This window comes from Dipodomys spectabilis, unplaced genomic scaffold (assembly GCF_019054845.1).
Source record: "Dipodomys spectabilis isolate Male_0828 unplaced genomic scaffold, ASM1905484v1 ptg000112l, whole genome shotgun sequence".
Lineage (NCBI taxonomy): Eukaryota > Metazoa > Chordata > Mammalia > Rodentia > Heteromyidae > Dipodomys > Dipodomys spectabilis.
In genome coordinates, this window is record NW_024870789.1 from 1,581,970 (window position 1) to 1,598,982 (window position 17,013).

The 17,013-nt window shown below is 39.2% G+C and overlaps 1 protein-coding gene across 1 annotated transcript in view; it reads right to left on the bottom strand.

The window, feature by feature from the left end:
- The window catches only part of LOC122114868 (contactin-associated protein-like 3), a 165,197-nt gene that overhangs the window by 87,980 nt on the left and 60,204 nt on the right, over positions 1–17,013 (bottom strand). Inside the window, 1 exon segment of the mRNA XM_042688131.1 lies at positions 8,247–8,390. Within this exon segment, the coding sequence (XP_042544065.1) occupies positions 8,247–8,390 (144 nt within the window).

A 17,013-nucleotide genomic window follows, 5' to 3' on the forward strand; every position in this document is an offset into this window, starting at 1 on the left:
GTAATCTCAATAGATGCAGAAAAATCATTTGACTAGATCCAACACCCCTTTCTGATGAAGGTTCTGGAAAAATTAGGAATCCAGGGAACATTCCTCAATACAATAAAGGCTGTATATGACAAACCTACAGCCAGCTTTGTACTTAATGGTGAAAAACGAAAGCCATTTCCTCTTAACTCAGGAACAAGACAAGGATGTCCACTCTCTCCATTTCTCTTCAATTTAGTATTAGAATGCCTAGCTACAGCAATAAGACAAGATGCAAACATAAAGGGGATCAAAATAGGGAAAGAAGAAATAAAACTCTCCCTCTTTGCAGATGACATGATCTTGTATTTAAAGAATCCCATAGACTCCACTCCCAAATTACTCAAGCTGATTCAAAACTTTGGCAAAGTAGCAGGGTATAAAATTAACCCTCACAAATCAATGGCTTTTCTGTATGCCAACAAAGAGAAAAGTGTGGCTGAAATTAGGAAAGCAACTCCATTCATATTAGCTCCACAAAAAATAAAATACCTAGGAATTAACCAAAGAAGTGAAGGACCTCTGTGATGAAAACTTTAAAAACTTGAAAAAGGAAATCAAAACAGAACTTAGAAAGTGGCAAAAAAAAAAAAAAAAAAAAAGCCAGGCGCTGGTGGCTCACGCCTGTAATCCTAGCTACTCAGGAGGCTGAGATCTGAAGATCACGGTTCAAAGCCAGCCCGGGCAGGAGAAACCGTGAGACTCCTATCTCCAATAAACCACCAGAAAACCGGAAGTGGCGCTGTAGCTCAAGTGGTAGAGCGCTAGCCTTGAGCTGAAGAGCTTAGGGACAGCACCCAGGCCCAGAGTTCAAGCCCCACGACCGACAAAAAAAAAAAAAAGTGGCAAAAAAAAAAAACTCCCACACTCCTGGCTTGGAAAGATCAACATCGAAAAAATGGCAAAACTTCCCAAGGCTATCTACAAATTCAATGTGATACGTATCAATATTCCAACCTCATTCTTCAAGGAAATAGAAGAGGCACTCCAAAAATTCATATGGAACAATAAAAGACCCCAAATAGCAAAAACGATCCTTAACGGAAAGAACACTGCTGGAGGAATATCAATACCAAATTTCAAACTCTACTACAAAGCCATAGAAATCAAAACAGCTTGGTACTGGCACAAGAACAGACCTAAGGACCAATGGAATAGAATTGAAAACCCAGAAATGAACCCACAGACCTATAGCCATCTAATCTTCGATAAGGGAGCTAAAAAAATAGAATGGAAGAAAGACAGCCTCTTCAGTAAATGGTGCTGGCAAAATTGGTTAATCATCTGTAGAAAACTAAAGCTAGATCCTTATATATCACCCTATACCAGAATCAACTCCAAATGGTTCAAAGACCTCAAAGTCAAAGCAGACACCCTGAAAACAACACAGGAAGGAATAGGAGAAACCCTAGGTCTCCTTGACACAGGCCAAAATTTTCTTCATAGAGACCCAGAAACACAACAAATCAAAGAAAGGTTGGACAAATGGGATTACATGAAATTGCAGAGCTTCTGCATGACAAAGGACATAGCTAGCAAGATCAATAGAAAGCCCACGGATTGGGAGAAGATCTTCACTAGCCATACAACAGACAAGGGTCTCATATCTAAAATATACCTGGAACTCAAAAAATTAAATCCCCCAACAACAAATCTTCAAAGAAACAACTCCCTGATAAATAAGTGGGCTAAGGACCTAAAGAGAAACTTCCCTGAAGAGGAAATAAGAATGGCCAATAGACATATGAAGAAATTCTCAACCTCCCTAACCATAAAAGAAATGAAAATTAAAACAACATTGAGATTCCACCTCACCCCAGTTGGAATGGCTAAAATCAAGAAATCTAATAACGACAGATGCTGGAGGGGATGTGGACAGAAGGGAACCTTACTGCATTGCTGGTGGGAGTGTAAACTTGTTCAACCACTTTTAAAGCAGTATGGAGGTTCCTCAAAAATCTCCCAGCAATCCCACTTCTGGGCATTTACTCAAACAATCACAAACAAGGCTATACTATAGCTACCAGCACAGCTATGTTTATCGCAGCATTATTTACCATAGCTAAGACATGGAACCCACCCAGATCCCCCCAGCAGATGAATGGATCAAGAAAATGGTACACACACACATAATATATATACATATATATACATATATATATATATATATATATATGAATTCTTGCCTCCATCAGAAAGAATGACATCGCCCCATTTGTTATTAAATGGAAAGACTTGGAAAAAATTATATTAAATGCAGTAAGCCAGACCCAAAGAAACATAGGTCCCATGGTTTCCCTTATTTGCAATATAAGTGTAGGACAAGTAGAAAAGGTCAAAAGCTATGTACATATGACCATATAAGATGACATTAAGTGAAATTAACCCCAAGGTAGGGACACAACTGGTTTTTTCTTGCTTGCTATTGTTTTTAATGTACCTATAATGCACCGTGTGATTGTTTTGTTTCTTTTGTATATTCTTTCCCCCTGGTATAACCCATGTTTTCACTGTATTTGATTCCAGTATTCTGCATCTTGTATATACAATTTTGTCATTTGGGGAGGAGAAGGGAAATAAAAATACTGGATAATAAGGATCCAGGTTTACCCATTGTAACAATGAGATGTACAAGACACTATGTTGAAAACAAACTTTACAACTTGGGGAGGGGAGGGAGGAGGTGGGCAGGAAATGGATGGTAGGGGAAAAACAAAGGAGGAGATAACAATGTTCAATAGGAAATGTACTCATTACCTTACTCATGTAACTGTAACCCCTCTGTACACTATTTTTACAAAAAATATATTTAAAAAAGCAAATACCTACATCAGGAACATGACAAATAAATAATGGTGCACTTTCATAATGAAATATTTTATTGTCATTAAAAATAGAACTGTATTTGGCATTTCAAATATTCATAGATGTAAAAAGGCATATGTGAAGATCTTATTTTCTTGTAAGGTTCTGGTGGTTCATAACCCTAATCATAGCTCCCTACTCAAGAGGCTGAGATCTGAAGGTTAAGGTTTGAAGCTAGCCTGGGTACAAAAGTTGTGAATGCTCAATCTCCATATCAAGCAATAAAAAAAAGAAGCTAAACTGTTTGCCGGTGGCTTACACCCGTAATCCCAACTACTCAGGAGGCTGAGATCTGAGGATCATGGCTCAAAGCCAGCTTGGGCAAGAAAGTCTGTGAGACTCTTATCTCCAATTGACCACAAGAAAACTGGAAGTGGGGCTATGGATCAAGTAGTGCAGTGCTTGCCTTGTGCCAAAGCATTGATGGACAGTGCCCAGGCCCAGAGTTCAAGCTCCAGGACCGACAAAAAATAAAAACCTAAGCCATATGGATCAAGTAGAAGAGTACCAGCTGAAGCTAAGACACTGAGTTTAAGCCACCATACTCATACCAAAACGTGTGTGTGTGTGTGTGTGTGTGTGTGTGTGTGTGTGTGTAAGATCTATCTCTATATCTCTATATAGATAGATATAGAGATAGATCGATCGATAGATAGATAGATAGATAGATAGATAGATAGATAGATAGATAGATAGATAGATAGATAGATAGATAGATAGATAGATAGAATATCCCATGTAGGCTGGGTGCCAAAGGCTCACACCAGGAATTCTAGCTATTCAGGTGGCTGAGATCTGAGGATTTCAGTTAGAAGGCAGCCAAGGCAGGAAAGTCTGTAAGACTCTTATCTCTAACTAACCACCAAGAAAAGTTAGAATTGGAAGTATGGCTCAAGAGGTAGATACTAGCCTCAAGTTCAGCTCAGGCCTTGAGTCCAAACCCCAGGTCCAGTACACACACACACACACACACACATACACACACACACACACACCACAAATGCCCAATTTGAGTGACTATTCATAAAGATATAAGTATGCATCCACAGATCTATGTAGGATTAACTATTATGGATGGATAAGGGAAGGGAAAACATTAGCTCAATAGCATTAGATGACCTGGGATTAAATCCAATGGTACAGAGAGAAAAGGACAGGAGAAAAGAAAACCCATGCGGAAGAGAGAGATGAATGTAACAGCAAGATGGCTGTCACATTAGTAATATAGGAAGTTCTGGCCTTCCTTTTCTGCTATAGACACAGATTCAATGATTTAAAAAACAGAGTTCTTTTGTGAGAGACAGAATCAGATGAGACATTTCTGACCCTAGAGAAATAGGAAAGTACCTACATGAAAGCTGGAAACAAAATCCAAGAAACCTCATAGCTTACTTCAAGAAAACCAAGCTCTCAACTTATTCCTGGGAAGGGAAGAAAAGGACTGCACTATACATCCAACATCTAACATTCTTTTCCAAGCACTTCTCACAGCACTCATTTGTCTTTCCTGAATCTAAGCACCAACAGGAAAGGGCTAAGGTTGGAATTCACTGAGAACAAAATTTGAACTACCTAAGTACTCCTAATTGTCCCTCTGCATAGCACAGCACAGAGTGTTCTGAAGAAACCCCAAAGCCCAGCTTCACAGTAGAGAAAGAGATAGGCTGGGTCCAACATTCCAGCTTTTGCAGCGACTGGCTTCTACATGAGGCATTGCTGTTTGTCTCACAACCTTTCATCACAGATGCGATCTCCCATGCTAGAGATACCTCCCAGCCAGGGAGAACAAAGATGACATTTTGGACTAACAAGCAAGTACCTGTAAAAGCCTTAAATTTGTGAACAACTGGAGGATGGCAATTTGAACTATCATGCAAGAGTTCATTGTGGCTTGTCCCCACCACTCAGTGTAGACCAAGTGGGTGAACACTTGGTCTGCACAAAGCAGTCTTTCTCTGATAGAAGGGAAGATCCAGATCATCTATCCAATATTCCACCCATCATTCTGGAAAGCCGACTAAGGAACTGGCTTTTTATCTTACCTGTCTTGGAGTGTTAATGTGACCCAGAATATTCTAGATGGATGAGGGCATCAGAAAACAAAGGCAAACATAAGGACTACTATTCAGTTATCTGCAAGGGCTCCTCCTCCTGGCTCAGCACAAGACTTGTACATCAGAATTGTCCCTAAGAAATGAAAGAGAGGGACTGGGAAGGTGGTTCAGTGATAGAACGCTTGCCTTGCATGCATGAGGCCCTGGGTTCGATTCCTCAGCACCACATAATCAAAAAGAAAAAAGCCGGAAGTGGCACTGTGGCTCAAGTGGTAGAGTGCTAGCCTTGAGCTGAAGAGCTGAGGGACAGCACCCAGGCCCAGAGTTCAGGTCCCATGACCGGACACCCCCCTCCAAAAAAAAAAAAGAAATGAAAGAGGATACAGAAACAAATAGCAACATTCAGAATTCTCAGATGACTTCTGAGTAACTGCCATCAGTTTCATGTGTATCTAAGCATAGATGGGAGCTGTTGTAAGCTATGGGCCTAGGTGTCTCTGAGAATCAAAGAAGAGTTCAAGTGTGATAGACAGAAATTGGGAGGAGCAAGAGAGGGAGGGAGAAGGAAGGAAGAAATGAAGGGAGGGAGGGAGAAAGGAAGGGAGGGAGGGAGGAAGGGAAGGAGGGAGGGAGGAAGGAAGGAAGCAAGGAAGCAAGGAAGCAAGGAAGCAAGGAATTAGGAAATTGGGAAAATACATAGAGATTTCTACTTAGGGTCATACGGTATGCAAAGCCTGCCAATGAAAACTAGAGAAGGTTGCTTGTTTTTGAAATATAGATGTGACCACCAAGAATTAAAGAAAATGAAGAAGTAACAAGCATGACCCCTCCCTGTCAAGAATTAAGATAAAACTTCAAGAATTAAAATTCGTGATCCAGAATATAAGAATCTCCTATCTGGGCACTCAAAATTACTTTCACATAAGGATGCACAATGAATTCAGGAGAAAATGCATGAGCAAATGCAAAGTTTAATAAAGATTTATATGTTAGGTTTTAACATTTAAGAAAACAACATCTGACAAATATTTAATAGAGAAACAGGCATTTCAGAACAGCAGATCACATCAGGCAAAAGAGAGAATCACTGAGCTTGAAGCTAAATCATCTGAAATTAGCTAATCAGAGGCATAAAAAGGAAAAACGGAAAAAAGCTTCTGGGTGACTTACAAGATGTTACCATGCAGACCAATACAGACATTATGTATGTCCAAGAAGACAGAGTAAAACAACAGAAAAATTAAATAAATGTTAACAAAATTCCTGAAATAGACTATAGATTTAGGAATCCCAAAGAATTCAAAATATGATGGCTCCAACTAATAGATCACACCAAGAAGCCTCCTAATGAAACAGTGAGAATTCCAGCACAAAGGGAACACTTTGAAAGCAGACAGCGAAAAATTATTTATCACAAACTTGGAAACTTCCGCACACAATCAATGCATTTCTCAATAGAAACATTGGAAGCTATAGCCAAAGTGCTGAAAATTGCCCATATCTGATCATTTTTGAAGGAAATTTGTTTTTCAAAACTGAAGAAGATGGGCTGGGAAGATGGCTCAGTGGCAGAGTGCTTGCCTTGCATGCCTGAGGCCCTGGGTTCGATTCCTCAGCACCACATAAGCAAAATGAAAAAAGCCAGAAGTGGCGCTGTGGCTCAAGTGGTAGAGCGTGCTAGCCTTGAGCTGAAGAGCTGAGGGACAGCGCCCAGGCCCAGAGTTCAGGCCCAATGACCGGACCAAAAAAACTGAAGAAGATTTAACAATTTTCCCCAAACAAACCTGAAGAAGTCATCATCTGTTAAAAGAGTTCATCAAGTTGAAACAAAGCAAAGCTAAATAGCACAGCAAAGTCTAGGAAAGTATAAAACTTGTTAAAGGTAAGCATATAAATAAAGGAAAATGCAACTCTGCAACAGTACTGTAAAAATCACTTTCAATTCTGGTGTAAAAGATAGACAAAGTTTTAAAAACAATTATACAAAATACTATCATGGATCCACAGTATAAAACATTACAAACTATGACATTCATGATCTAAAGTGCACAGGGTAGAGTGCTAGTGTAATTTTCATACATGATTGAAGTTGTTATAGCCTTCTAGCCCTCTCCCCACGTTAACTGTAGGAATGTGGCACACACATACGATGGACTGGGATTTAGCTTTGAAGGAGAGAATACCACCATAAGGGACAACCTGGAAGAAACTGGAAGACACCATGCTCAGGGAAATAAGCCATTTATAGGACAAAAAGGGCAGAATTCCACTTCTATGAAATGCAATCAAATTCAGAAAAAGCAGAGAGAAAAATGGTATTAAAGAAGCTGGAAGAAGTGGAAATGGGGAGTTGGTGTAGAACTAACAAAATGTTCCAGTTGTGTAAATTAAGTTCCAGAGATCTCTGGACAACCTTGAGTCTATGGCAATGTTATTGCACATATAAAAACTTGTTAAGAAAGTGGATCTCGTTATGTTCTTACAATTAAAAATACTGAATATAAGGTTTTATTTAGATGACTGGGCATGGTAGTACATATCTATACTCCCAGCTATTCATGATGTAGACTTTAGGCATATGGTGTTTGAAGAATATCCTGGGCAAAAACTTAGTAAGAACATCATTGTGACAAGCAAGCTAGGTGTGGGTTCACATCTGTAATCCCAGATATAGTAGGAGGGTGAGTAGGATGACTAACTATAGTCCAAGACTGGCTTCCCCATGCAAAAACAAGAGACCATATTCAAAAGGATAACTAAAACAAAAAATGAGCAGGAGACCTGGTTCAAGTGGTAGAGCACCAGCCTAGCAAGTGTGAGGCCATGAATTCAAGGCCAAGTGCTACATTTTCCAAAAGCTATGGACATACTTTGACATTTTTGTAAAATTAAGCAACCATTTTCCCACAGGTATAAAAATAAAGCATAAACTATGCATGATTTGTACCTTTAGGAAAAACATGAAAACCTGAATTACTGAATTAAATTACAGGTTTTCTATTAAATTCTTTTTTTTCAGGCTGTTGAAAGCTGAATTATTTATTTGCTTTAAAGTCTCAAACACCTTTTAATCTTTACAATGATAGTCATCATTATCTTAATCTACATTGCTTATGAACTCTATGACTTTTTTTATTGTGAAAATACCGTACAGAGGGGTTACAATTACATGAGCAAGGTAATGAGTACATTTCTTATCAAGCATTGCTGCCTCCTCCTTTGTTTCCCCTTCCCATCCCTTCCCATCTCCCCCACTCCCCGTATTCCCACTCAACCCACACCAAAGTTAGGCCTACTTACCATGAAGAGAATCTGTGATTTGTATTTCTTGGCCAGGTCAGTGATATCTACTCCATTATAGAAGAGATTTTCAAAACACCCATCAAAGTTTTTGTGTGGGAATGTGGACGATTTTCCATGTCCAGGAATCCCTCCAAAGCTGATCTTAGAAAGAAAAACAATGGCATAAAATCATATTGTTTAATTATTTTCTGATTATCAGGCTGAAATGTTTTATTTTTTTTTTTTTTTGCTACAACAATCCATGTTTATTTTTTATTGTGAAAATACTGTACAGAGAGGTTACAATTACATGAGCAAGGTAATGAGTACATTTCTTTTTTTTTTTTTTTTCAGGCTGAAATGTTTTATAAGTATAGTGATAAGAGTCTATAGGAAGATGGCGGAGGAGAAGCTGGAATCTGAACAAGCTCTCGCATAGAAAGCAGTTTTAGAGTTCCAGTGAACAGTCCTAAGCCAGAGAATCACACCAAGTGTGCCATCACAGGACAGAGAGTTAGACAAGAGAGGGGAAGCCAAGACAAGGAGACACATCTGACCGCCTGCCAGCAGCCGCGGCGGCGGCGGCAGGGTCGCAGCGGCTACCGCAGCCGCGGCCATACCTGAGCGCTCACACAGAGAGTCCGGGACGAAGGAGCCAGACGCAGAGGGCGAGAGGATTCTACTCAACACCAGCAAGAACCGACAAGGAGCGGACATCTTCATCCTGCACTTTGCAGACCAGAGACGACCCAGGATCCAAGACTCGGCGTGAGTAGCCCCACTTCCTCACTCCTTCTCAGGGAGCAGAGGAGGGAAGGCCACCCCTCCCCCCCCAGCACCGGTGATCTCCATCTTGGATACCGACAAAGCTCAGAGGAGCTGCTAGCTCCAACTCAGGCCTTGGAATAAAACGAGTCATTTAACAGGTCACAAGAACTTAACGGCGAAGTGACCTGCCAGACTCAGCTCCATCCAGGGAAAAGTCACCCAGCTCAGGCACCAGCCATTGGAGTGGCTTTCCTCACTGGGTAACCAGAGCCAGAGGCTGCCCCTCCCTCTAGCAGCCTCCACAATCAATTGAAAAACAGAAACCCTGAGAATGGCTCCAGGGTGGGCTCTGTGAATTTTTCACAAAATAGCCCCAGGGAAAAGCTACTGTTTGTTGAAAGGCCTCAACTCTACCAGAACCTAGCCTCATCACCCCTCTTTTGTGATTCTCAAAGCAGATCACCCTCCCATTAAACTAACCTGGGAGGGGGATCTCAAAATCTTGGGTAAAGCAGAGCATTTTTCTGCCTGTTCGAACAAACTGACTTAAGAAACCAATCAAGCCACAGGACCTCAAGCTGACCAGAGACTCCAACAAGAGGCTGGTAACAGACAAAAGGGAGATACAGGATTCTTCCCACCCCTCCCAAAAAAAAATCAAAAAAAAAAAAAAATCAAAGAACTTTTTTTTTCTTCTTTTCTTTTTTCTTTCTTTTTTTTTTTTTTTTTTTTTTTTTTTGGTACCTTATATATATAAAATTTTTTTTTCCTTTTCTAAAACTTTTATTAATCTTTAATTTTTGCCTTTTTTGAAAAAATAATTGTTTTCCAGTAACTTTTTTTTCCTCTTATAATTTTTATTTTAGGAATACGTGAATGTACGTTTTCCTTTCTTTTCTTGTCTTCTCTCTTTTTATTTCTTTCTTTCTCAATTATCTTTTTGTTTTTTTGTCTAGCTCTACTGAACTTCTGATCTTTTTTTTTCTCCCTTTCTTATCCTTTTCACCTTTTCCTTTCTTTTGTTCTTCTGCATGTGCCTTAACTCTTGTCCTGCACATCCTGATAAACCCATAGTTAACTAGTAGACCCTATCCCCCATTGTGTACACACTTAATCCACAAATTTATTACTCAATCCAAAACCTCTGAGACTTAAATTCCTTAATAGCAGTACTACCTCTTTATACCTATATAATATTTTAAGCATTTTTTAAGTTTTTCACATCTCCTCTATCTCCCTCCTGTTTTCTCATTATATTCACATTCCTCTCTAAATAGATGGTCTTTCAATCTCCATAACTATATTAATTTTTACGTTTCTAATTTTTTTTCTGGTCTCTTTTCATCTCCCTTTACCTTTCTTCTTTTTCTCTCCCTCTCTACTTGCATCCTACCCAACCTATTTCCTGCATTGAGATTAGGACATAGTTAACTCTCCCTGTGCCTCCCCACACCAATCTATTCCTAATTTTTACCCACATCTCTCCCTAACCCTAAAAATTTCTGGTTTTCCAAATTCTTCTCTGCGGTTTGAAGCCCATGAACATATAGTTGTTTGATGTTGAATAGATGTATCTGTTGAACTAGATTGTATCTGTAGACTATTGACTGTATAAATGCAAACGTTGGTTGATGGTTGCCTTAAGATAGTGTTCTAGCACAAAACTGGTGCTATTTTCATCTCAAATGGGCAGAGTAAGCCGAAAAAACACAAGAAAAATGGCAAATCCAGGTATCTCAATTCCCAATCTTGATAATCAGGGGTCAGATCAGCTAATGAACAATCCAGAGGAGAGTTCCCAAATAGCTCTACAAACACTGGTGGCAAATATGATAAATGAGAAGTTTGACAACTTACAAAGGACTCTGTATGAGCGTGATAGGGAGAGAGAGGAGGCATCCCAAAAGTTTATGCAGGAATATCATAAGCGTGAGGAAGCTAATCAAAAAATGATACAGGATTTGCGTGAACAACTTGAGAATACTCAAAGAGAAAGGGAGGAATGGCGTGAGCAGGCTGAGAACACTCAAAGAGAACTGCAGGAATCCCAGGAACGGGAGGAAAGAGAACTGCAGGAATCCCACAAACGGGAGGAAGCTAATCAAAGAGTAATTCAGGAATTGAGAGACCAGGTAGAGAACACACAAAGATCAGTAAAGGCATTCATGGAATCCATTAACAAAGAGCTGAAGGAAGTCAGGGAGACCACAAAGGGAATGCTGAATGGAACCCAACAGAAGGAATGGGAGTCCAAAGAAATCATAACCAATCAACTAAGTGATTTGAGAACAAACACTGAACACCAAATTAAGGAAGTAAAGAAATTCATACAAGACCTAAAACAGAGCTTCAACAAAGAACTTGAAGCCATCAAAGCTGACCAATTAGAAGGAAAAGAGATAAAAAACAAAGTAGAGAGTCTTGACAGCAGGTTAGACCATGCAGAAGATCGAATCTCAGGGATTGAAGACAGCCTAGATATTATAGAGAAAGAACATACAACCATCCAAGACAAGTCCAAGAAGTATGATAGATCTATTCAACACCTAGAAGACACCATCAGAAGGCCTAATCTAAGGATAATGGGTGTAGAGGAGCACCTAGAAACAGAAGTTAATGGTCTAGGAAATTTGTTTAACAGGATCCTAGCAGAGAACTTCCCAAACATACAAAAAGATAGGCCTATTCAGATACAAGAAGCTTTTAGAACCCCAAATAGACCAGACCAGAATAGGACATCCCACCGTCACATTATAATCCACACAGGATCAACTCAGACCAAGGAAAAGATCCTTAAAGCTGTCAAGGAGAAAAGGTTAATCACCTATAAAGGGAAACCAATTAGAATCACCTCAGATTTCTCAGCAGAGACAATCAAAGCAAGAAGAGCCTGGAATGATGTATGCCATGCCCTAAAAACAAACAACTATCAACCAAGAATACTGTACCCAGCTAAACTCTCCTTCATAACTGAAGGCCAAATAAAAACCTTCCATAGCAAAGAAAAATTGAAACAATACATCTCCACCAAACCAGCCCTACAAAAGATTCTTAAAGATGTCCTACACATAGAAAACCAACAAGACCGCAACAAAGGCCAAGAAACTGCACCCAAACTGAGAATCCAAGAACCATAGGAAGAACCTAGTTTTCGCAGCCCCCAAGAAGGTGGATAACATGGCAGGAACTCCCAAATACCTCTCAGTCCTATCTCTTAATGTTAACGGACTGAACTCTCCAATTAAGCGACATAGACTGTCTAGTTGGATTAAAAAACAAGACCCTTCTATCTGCTGCCTGCAGGAGTCACATCTTGCCAGTAAAAACAAACACATTTTCAATGTTAAAGGCTGGAACAAAATCTACCAAGCAAACGGCCCCCATAAACAGGCGGGAGTTGCAATCTTAATATCAGATAAAATAGACTTCAAATTAAAATTCGTGAGAAGAGATAAAGAAGGTCGCTACATACTAATTAAAGGATCTCTCCTTCAGGAGGATATTACAATTCTAAATATCTATTCGCCAAACAATGGAGCACCCAAATTTATCAAAGAAACACTACTTTCCCTCAAATCCCATATAGATCCAAAGACATTAATTGTTGGGGATTTTAACACACCACTCTCCCCACTAGATAGATCAACTCGGCAAAAACTCAACAGAGAAACCGCAGATCTAAACAGCTGCATAGATCAACTAGACTTAACAGACATCTACCGAACATTTCACCCAGCAGCATCAGAATACACGTTTTTCTCAGCAGCACATGGAACGTTTTCTAAAATAGACCACATTTTAGGCCACAAAGCAAACTTGTCTAAATTCAGAAACATTGAAGTTATACCTTGCATTCTCTCTGACCACAAGGGAATAAAATTAGAACTCAACACCAAAAGCCACCAAAGAAAGTCCAGTATCACATGGAGGCTGAACAACACACTGCTGAATCAAGAGTGGGTCATGGAAGAGATTAGAAAGGAAATTCAAATGTTCATGCTATTCAACAAAAATGAACACACAAATTACCAGCTCCTCTGGGACACAGCAAAGGCAATACTCAGAGGCAAGTTTATAGCTCTGAGCTCCCATATCAACAAATTGGAGAGATCTGAAACTAGCAATTTAATGACACATCTAAACCTCCTTGAAAAAGAGCAGCAAGATAAACCCCAATCCAGTAGACGGAAAGAAATAATCAAAATTAAATCAGAATTAAATGAATTAGAATCCAAAAAAACTATAGAAAGAATCAACAAAACAAAGAGTTGGTTCTTCGAAAAACTTAACAAAATTGACAGACCCTTAGCAAATCTTATCAGAAAAAGAAGAGAACACACCCAAATTAATAAACTCAGAGATGAAAATGGAAACATCACCACGGAAACAACCAAGATTCAGAACATTATAAGGGAATAGTTCTCAAAACTTTATGCTAATAAGTTTGAGAACTTGACAGAAATGGACCTTTTCCTAGCAAATATTTACATGCCAAAACTAAACCAAGATGAGTTAAACCAGCTTAACAGGCCCATATCAAGCATTGAAATAGAAACAGCAATAAGAGACCTCCCAGCTAAGAAAAGTCCAGGACCAGATGGTTTTACAGCGGAATTTTACAAGGCCTTCAAAGCAGAGCTCACACCAATACTCCTCCAACTCTTCAATGAAATTGAAAGAGAAAGCTCACTACCGAACACATTCTATGAAGCCATCATAACCCTCATCCCAAAACCAGGCAGGGACTCATCAAAGAAAGAGAACTATAGACCCATTTCTTTGATGAACATTGATGCAAAACTTCTCAACAAAATTTTGGCCAATCGACTTCAACAATTCATCCAAAAAATCATACACCACGATCAAACAGGATTCATTTCAGGGATGCAAAGCTGGTTCAATATACGCAAATCAATTAATATTATTCATCACATCAACAGGAGCAAGAATAAGAACCACATGGTTATCTCAATAGATGCAGAAAAAGCATTCGACAAGATCCAACACCCCTTTATGATGAAGGTTTTGGAAAAATTAGGAATCCATGGAACATTCCTCAATACGATAAAGGCTGTATATGACAAACCTACAGCCAGCATTATACTCAATGGTGAAAAACTAAAGCCATTTCCTCTTAACTCAGGAACAAGACAAGGATGCCCACTCTCTCCACTTCTCTTCAATCTAGTATTAGAATGCCTAGCTACAGCAATAAGACAAGATGCAGACATAAAGGGGATCCAAATAGGGAAAGAAGAAATAAAACTCTCCCTCTTTGCAGATGACATGATCTTGTATTTAAAGAATCCCATAGACTCCACTCCCAAATTACTCAAGCTGATTCAAAACTTCGGCAAAGTAGCAGGTTATAAAATTAACCCCCAAAAATCAATGGCTTTTCTGTATGCCAACAATGAGAAAAGTGTGGCTGAAATTAGGAAAGCAACTCCATTTGTAATAGCCCCACAAAAAATAAAATACCTAGGAATTAACTTAACTAAAGAAGTGAAGGACCTCTATGATGAAAACTTTAAAATCTTGAAAAAGGAAATCAACACAGAACTTAAAAAATGGCAAAACCTCCCATGCTCCTGGATTGGAAAGATTAACATCGTGAAAATGGCAATACTTCCCAAGGCTATCTACAAATTCAACGCAATACCTATCAAAATTCCACCCTCATTCTTCAAGGAAATAGAAGAGGCAATCCAAAAATTCATATGGAACAATAAAAGACCCCGAATAGCAAAAACGCTCCTGAATGGAAAGAACACTGCTGGAGGAATATCAATACCAAACTTCAAACTCTACTATAAAGCCATAGTAATCAAAACAGCTTGGTATTGGCATAAGAACAGACCTCAGGACCAATGGAATAGAATTGAAAACCCAGAAATGAACCCACAGACCTATAGCCATCTAATCTTCGATAAGGGAGCTAAAACAATAGAATGGAAGAAAGACAACCTCTTCAGTAAATGGTGCTGGCAAAATTGGTTAACTACATGTAGAAAACTTAAGCTAGATCCTTATATATCACCCTGCACCAGAATCAACTCCAAATGGATCAAAGACCTTGAACTCAAAGCAGACACTCTGAAAACATTACAGGATGGAATAGGAGAAACCCTAGGTCTCCTTGGCTCAGGCCGAAATTTTCTGAATAGAGACCTGGAAACACAACAAATCAAAGAAAGGTTGGACAAATGGGATTGCATAAAGTTGCAGAGCTTCTGCAGGGCAAATGACATAGCTAGCAAGATCAATAGAAAGCCCACGGATTGGGAGAAGATCTTTACTGGCCATACAACGGACAAGGGTCTCATATCTAAAATATACTTGGAACTCAAAAAATTAAACCCCCCAACAACAAATCCTCAAAGAAACAACTGCCCAATAAACAAGTGGGCGAAAGACTTAAAGAGAAACTTCTCTGAAGAAGAAAGAAGGATGGCCAATAGACACATGAAGAAATGTTCAACATCCCTAGCCATAAAAGAAATGCAAATCAAAACAACATTGAGATATCACCTCACTCCAGTGAGAACGGCAAAAATCAAGAACTCTAACAACAACAGATGCTGGAGGGGATGTGGACAGAAAGGAACCTTACTTCATTGTTGGTGGGAATGTAAACTTGTTCAACCACTTTGGAAAGCAGTATGGAGGTTCCTCAAAAGACTCCACATAGAGCTCCCCTATGACCCAGCAATCCCACTTTTGGGCATTTACCCTAATGTTTACAAACAAGACCACACTAAAGCTACCAGCACAACTATGTTTATTGCAGCATTATTTACCATAGCTAAGATATGGAACCAACCCAGATGCCCCTCAGTAGATGAATGGATCAAGAAAATGTGGTATATATACACAATGGAATTCTATGCCTCCATCAGAAAGAATGACATTGCCCCATTTGTTAGGAAATGGAAAAACTTGGAAAAAATTATATTAAGTGAAGTAAGCCAGGCCCAAAGAAACGTAGGTCCCATGGTTTCCCTTATTTGTAATATCTAGTATATGTATGAGTCAAGCGGAAAAGGTCAGATAATGTGATGTCAGGAAAATGAACCCTTAGATGTGTATTTTAATGTTTTTTTCTTTCATGCATGTGTTTCTAACACATTTATAAGATTATCTCTTTGTTGCTTTGTATGTCCCTCCCCCACAGTATAACCCTTGCTTTCACTATATTTGATGTCAGTATAACTTGTGGAGGAGATGGGGAAAAACCAGTTGTTTAAGGATACAGGTGGACCTGTTGCAACAATGAGAAGTACAAGTTGTCATGTCCAAAACGAACTTTACAATGTTGGTGGGGGGGGGGGGGGGGGGGGCTGGGGGGAGGAAGGAAGGAGAAGGATTGGGATTAGGGGGGGGAGGGGGGAGGCTGGGAAGGGATGTGAAGGATAAACAAAGGAGGAGGCTGCAATGCTTGGTAAGAAATGTACACATTATCCTGCCCATGTAACTGTAACTCCTCTGTACAGTATGTTCACAAATAAAATTAAATTAAATTAAAAAAAAAAAAAAAAAAAGAAATGTACTCATTACCTGACTTATGTAACTGTAACCCCTCTGTATATCACCTTCACAATAAAAAACTTTTTCTTTCTCTTAAAAAAAAAAAAAAAAAAAAGTATAGTGATAATTGGCCTTAATTTTTGTTTTGTATTGTTTTACACTGCTATGTTCATTGCAAATCAAGTTTTAAGATGCAACGTATTCTTTTCACCATATGTACAACAGTCATATGACTTGTTATTTTTGGATGGTGTTTCATCTTTATTTTTATGGTAAATCTATGGCTTTTGGCTTAACAAACTTTCTAGCAGCCAGGTTGGGGGTTTTGGCTTCTACCATAATGCTGTGAGCTCATCATAATCAATCCACTGATGCTGTTGTTCAAGAGCAAGCTCTGCTCTTGCTTGGTCTCCTATACCGATGCCAGTGAGCACTGCATGCAGTTCCCTGGTTTGCTTGATATGCCTGATGCAAAACTAAGCAGAGCCAT